Source organism: Ascaphus truei, chromosome 1 (assembly GCF_040206685.1).
Source record: "Ascaphus truei isolate aAscTru1 chromosome 1, aAscTru1.hap1, whole genome shotgun sequence".
Taxonomy (NCBI): Eukaryota; Metazoa; Chordata; class Amphibia; order Anura; family Ascaphidae; genus Ascaphus; species Ascaphus truei.
The window spans coordinates 426,630,252-426,636,269 of NC_134483.1; the positions used below are offsets into that span (position 1 = coordinate 426,630,252).

At 53.7% G+C, this 6,018-nt stretch overlaps 1 protein-coding gene across 1 annotated transcript; it reads left to right on the forward strand.

The window, feature by feature from the left end:
* Window positions 1-1,706: 1,706 nt before the first annotated feature.
* Window positions 1,707-5,570, forward strand: LOC142502045 (zinc finger CCHC domain-containing protein 3-like). Its single transcript, XM_075612874.1, has 3 exons — window positions 1,707-1,838; window positions 2,059-2,859; window positions 5,538-5,570. The coding sequence occupies exons 1-3, from the start codon at window positions 1,707-1,709 to the stop codon at window positions 5,568-5,570; spliced, it is 966 nt and encodes a 321-aa protein (XP_075468989.1).
* The last annotated feature ends 448 nt before the right edge of the window (window positions 5,571-6,018 follow it).

The window sequence follows — 6,018 nt, forward strand, 5'->3', positions numbered from 1 at the left end:
TACAAATAAATGTAGAAGGGTTATCAAAACCATACTGTCCTACAAATAACACTTCTCCATACAGACACACTACATTACAATGAATTGCCTTTAATAATCCTAACTGATCTTACAATCTAAATCATCAAATGACAAAGAAAAACCTCACATTCCAATCCATACATAGCATTTACATTGTACTGTATAAATGATGCATAAAATCTATGCACCATATACATTCTGCAAATGAATGTGAACAATATCATTGCAAGCAAAATACAGTTGTTGTTTTTATTGTGGTTACTGGGGGTGGGGGGGGGGTGTTTCCCCAACGGTATATGGGTAGGCCTCCCTTGTGGGTACTGGGTGAGGGTGGTTAGGCCTCACGGGGGGGGGGTAATGTGTGGGAGGGTATGTAGGCATCCCGAGTGGTGGGTGAGGGTGGGTTAACCCCTTAATGACTGTAGCGGTTAATAACCGCTATGGTGATTAAGGGGTTAGGGGACATTACTTTGGATGTTTTCATTTTTGTGTCTGTTTTGCAGAAGCGGAGGGGCCATGGCCAGGATGGGGGGGGTAACGGTATGTGGGTAGGGGGTGAGGGTGGTTAGACGTCACAGTATGCACATCGGGTCGTCGTCCCCTCCCCATATTTACATACACTGCACTCACAGCAATACAAGCAGGGAGATTTAACAGAAACATTAGGGGGAGGGGGAGGGGGCTTTATACAGATCACAGTCAAGGAGGTGGGGTTATAACCCACTCCCACTCCCCACATTTACATACACTGCACTCACAGCAGATTACACTGAAGGCAGAGAGATTTAACAGAAACATTAAGGGGGAGGGGGCTTTAAACAGATTACACTGAAGGCAGAGAGATTTAACAGAAACATTAGGGGGGAGGGGGCTTTAAACAGATTACACTGAAGGCAGAGAGATTTAACAGAAACATTAGGGGGAGGGGGCATTTGTATATTGGTTCATCATGTGTGTGTATATACTGTGTGTATATATATATATATATATATAAAACATAATACTGAGTTAAGTTATTGTGAGTAAAAAAAGTGACAAAAACCCTCCACAGGAAAGCAAATATGCAAATATAGCTGTACTGTATGCTCATCTGCATGTCTTAGGCAGGTCTGCAACCCCGCCTTTCCCCATTATCACCCAGCATACAGCACTTCCCCTGCAGCAAGGGATTCTGGGAAATTACATGCAAACGAGCACACAGTAAAATCAACCCCACACTGATGAGACCCATCAGCGTCGAAACAGCTGTCTGTGGGTGGTTTTCTGGGTATGCACCTTAACCCTGGCTGTGCTCAAAGCTGTGACCATGCAGCAAGCTTAAGCCTATAGGGAACCATGTTAAAAATGGTTATTGAGGCAAAAAGTGACACTGTGTGCTCGTTTGCATGTCATTTCCCAGAATCCCTTGCTGCAGTGGAAGTGCTGTATGCTGGGTGATAATGGGGAAAGGCGGGGTTGCAGACCTGCCTAAGACATGCAGATGAGCATACAGCTATATTTGCATATTTGCTTTCCTGTGGAGGGTTTTTGTCACTTTTTTTACTCACCATAACTTAACTCAGTATTATGGTTTAGCCTATCCCATAGCCTCTCTTGCATTCCCAGTAAAATCAACCCCACACTGATGAGACCCATCAAGGTCGAAACAGCTGTCTGTGGGTGGGTTTTTGGCTAAGATCAAGAGGATGGAGGTTGCCATGGAGCCCGCCGGGACCACCCTGCACAAGGAGAAGAAGAAGAAGACGAAGAAGGAGAAGCACACGGCACCCCCGGAGACGGTCCCCAGCAGCCAGGAGACGGACGGAGGAGGCCCAGCGGCAAACCAGCTCCAGCGGCTCAGGCGACGTTGCCACCCCCAGCGGCCTCACCCCCACTGCCAGCACCAGCAGCGGCGGCCCCAGCTCCAACCCTGGAGCTGGGAGCAGCAGCAACAGGAGGATCCCCCGCCTGGAACCCTGGATGAGGCAGATGGTGGTGATGCAGCTGAGGGAGGTCGATGGACAGCGCCCTCTATTGGACGCTGAGACATTTGCCAAGGAGCTGGTGAGCAAAGCAGGCTTTACTCCGGACGAGATCCTGAGCATCCAGGACCTCAGGGTTTGCCTGTTTTTCGTCACCTTCGCCACGACGGGAACCTGCAGGAGGTACTGGGAGGCTTTCCAGACCCTGAAACAGGAGGTCCCCTTCTCAGAGTTCGACGTGAACTGCCCTATCCAGAGGGACGAGAAGAGGATCACTGTGACGGTGAGGAACCCCCATATCCCTGGAAAGGATATTGCTACTTTTCTGCAGCGCTCTTGCACCGTGGTGAAGGAGCCGAGCAGGATCAAGGACAAGTTGGGGTACTGGGTGGGAAAGTGGAGCATGGTAGTTCGCTTGTGGCCAAATCCAGAAGCGGCAGATCGGCTGCACCACCTCCCTCCCAGTTTTTCACTTGCGGGCAGCTCAGGGAGGATCTCTTACCCTGACCAGCCCCAGACCTGCGGTAATTGCGGGAACCTGGGGCATCAGTGGAAACAATGCACCCTGAAAGCCTGCAGAAACTGCAAGAACACCGGACACGAAAATAAGGATTGTCCCCGCCAGAAAACCTGCGACCTGTGCGGAGAGACAACCCACATGTTCCGGGACTGCCAGCTGAGGGTCAGGAGCTACGCAGAGGCCGCGGCGAAAGGCGCAACACCGGGCGCGCCCCTGACAGCAACCCAGAAGGCAGCCAAGAAGCCCCCTGCAAACCAACCCGTAAAGGCACAAGGGGGTAAGTATCAGAAGGAGCAAAGGGAAAAGGAGGCCACCCAAGCAGCGCCCGCTGCGGCTCCTGAGCCCGCTGCCGCTTCAGTGGCAGCCCCCACCCCACCCCTTCCCACCCTCACCCCTGCAGCAACACTCCCTCCCACACCCACTGCTGCTGCAACCCCCACCCTCCCCCTACCCCAACCATCCCCACCCACCCACCTTCCCTTGCCCCCTCCTCCCAACCCTCCACTGCAGCCCCCCCACGCTCCATGAGGCTGCAGCCCCTCCCTCTGTAACACCTCTCCCCAGCCCCGAGGCTGTTGCACCCCCTCCCTCTTCCTCCCTTGCTACAGATACCGCCCCCATAGCCCAGACTGGAACGCAGAAGCAGGGAATAAAGAGGAGAGCCCCTGAGATGGATAGCCCACACCGGGGTCTGAAGCAGAAGAGAGCCCAAAAGCAAATCGGCGACTCACCCACTTCCAGCGATGCTGACAGTGACCTTGAAAGCGACCTGGAGGAGGAGGAAGCAGAGATGCAGGAGGCAGCCATTGCAGAGGAGCAGGCGGACATTTTAGAACAGCCACCTAGCGAGACACTGGTGACCGTGGAAGAGCTCATAAGAGAGGGGCGAGAGGCAGCAGAGACCCTCCTCCTCCATGACAACCTTGGGCAAACCATGGATCTGCTAGTCCAGCTGTGCGAGGAGATCAACAAGACCACCCACGCCAGCGAGGATGGTAACTAGTATCACTGCATGTCTGTCCAACCCTTTATCCCCAAACTAATGGCGTCTTTTAACATTTTCTCCATTAACGTAAGGAGCATAGGAGAGCGGATGAGACGTGCCAGAGTACTAACATTCCTTTCTTTACAGAAATGTGATGTGTATATGCTACAGGAATGTGCCTTACCTTTTTCTCGATCCTACAGGCACCTGAGCGGGCAGTGGTCTCACGGCCCCTCCTACTGGTCTGGGGGGAACGGGTGCAGGAACGCGGGTGTAGCCATTTTGATCCGGGGGGGATGTTTCACTGTTGATTCTGTCCATGTACTCATCTGCGGCAGACTACTGGTCGTAGACGGTTCGTGGGAATGGGAGCCGATTAGGCTCATCAATGTGTACGCCGCCCCCTGGAGAAATGAGCGCTTGGAACTTTTCCAGCACCTTCGCCCTTGGCTCGCAACTTCCAGGGCAGTGGTGATGGGTGGGGATTTCAACTGCACGATTGAGGTGGGGGGGCGCGTGCCCCCCAGCAAATCAGCAAAGATAGATGTGACATCCAGGCTACTCATGGCGATGATTGGGGAGGCATCCCTGAAGGACGCAGTGGGATCTATGGGAGCAGGTGCCGCAAACTACTCTTGGTGCCACCCAAATGGTTCCATGCGTTCTCGGATTGACTTCCTGTTCACCACCAAGCAGGTACAGCACAGACAGCACTCCATGGTCGCAGTACATTTCTCTGACCACAGAGCCATTCATCTCCAGGGGCGCCTGGGAGGAGGTTTCCCCCCAGGGCCAGGATCCTGGAAGCTGAACTGCGCACTGCTGGAAAGGGAGGAGATCATGGAGGAGCTGAGAACAGCATACACAGCATGGAGAGAAGAAAAGGCCTGTTTCCCCAGCACTGCAGAGTGGTGGGAATTCACGAAGATAAGGATCCGCTGCTTCCTGCAGGCAAAGGGCAGACGCCTGGCGTGTGAGAGGAAGGGGGAGTTCGAGGGCCTGCAGCGCAAGCTGCAGTCCCTGCATGACCTCAAACACTGCGGATGGAACGTGGATGACGACCTGGAGGAAACCAAGGAGAGCCTGCAAAAGCAGTTTGAGGAGGAATCCAGACGAATCATCTTCCGTTCCAAGGTGGAGAACCTTGAGAGGGGGGAGAAATGCAATGCCTTCTTCTTCAAGAAACTCCACTCTGCCCACATGCCCCTGAGGGAGCTGCGAGACAAAGATGGCAACGTGCAGCAGGGGAAGGAGGAAGTCATGGGAGTCGTGAAAGATTTCTATGAAGACCTCTACTCCCCAAAAGCATCAGACCGAGACCAGGCTGACAAATTCCTGTCAGGGATTACAAACACCATCGACCCGGCAGGAAAAGCAGCCATGAACGCCCCCCTGACGCTGGAGGAGCTCCACGCTGCAACCAAATCCTTTAAGACGGGTAGTACGCCAGGCGGAGATGGTATCCCAGCTGAGTTATACATGAAGCTGTGGGACCTGATCGGCCCGGACCTGCTCGAGCTTTACAGGGAATTCGAAGCATAAGGTAGGATGCCCCCAACGCTGAGGGAAGGAATGCTGACGCTCTTGTACAAACGGAAGGGGGAGAGGTGCGACCTCAAGAACTGGCATCCCATCTCGCTCCTGAACGCGGACTACAAGATCCTAGCAAAAGTCCTAGCGATATGACTGAAGAAGGTCATCAGCCAGATCATCCACCCAGACCAGACGTGCGGCATCCCCGGACGCAGGATCGCAGACAGCCTCGCCCTAATCAGAGATGCAGTCCACTACATCAAAGACCGCCGTGTACACGCGGCCCTGGTCACCCTTGATCAGGAGTAGGCCTTCGACCGTGTCTCCCATGATTTCATGGGCTGGGTGCTGCGTGAGTATGGGATGGGGGAGATGTTCTGTTCTTATGTTAACCTGATGTACCTTGACTTTTGCAGTGTGGCGATCATGAACGGATGGAAGACTAACCCCTTCCCTGTCCTCTCAGGGGTTAGGCAGGGCTGCCCTCTTTCACCTCTCCTTTTTGTCTGTTGTATAGAGCTCTTCGCCAAGTGCATCAGACGAGACGTAGAGATCAAAGGGATCGTCGTGCCAGGACCCCAGAGACGCAAAGTGAAGTGCTCACTCTACATGGATGACGTCACCATCTTCTGCGCAGATAGCCGGTCGGTGAAGACGCTGGTCCAGACGTGCGAGGATTTCGGGAAAGCTTCAGAAGCAAAAGTCAACTGCGGGAAGTCAGAGACCAAGCTTTTTGGGCTTTGGAACCTGACTGCCGACCCCCTCCCCTTCCCCATCAGAGCAGGCCTCATTCAAATCCTTGGAGTCTGGTTTGGTGTGGGGAGCGAGGCCGCTGCCCTGAAGAGCTGGAACGAGAGGCTGAACAAGGTGAAGCAGAAGATCGGATTGTGGCGCCTCAGACCCCTCACCATTCAGGGGAAAAAGCTGGTACTGCTGAACGAGATCCTCCCTGTCCTGCAGTACGTGGCCCAGGCATACCCGCCTTCGACCAGAACCTG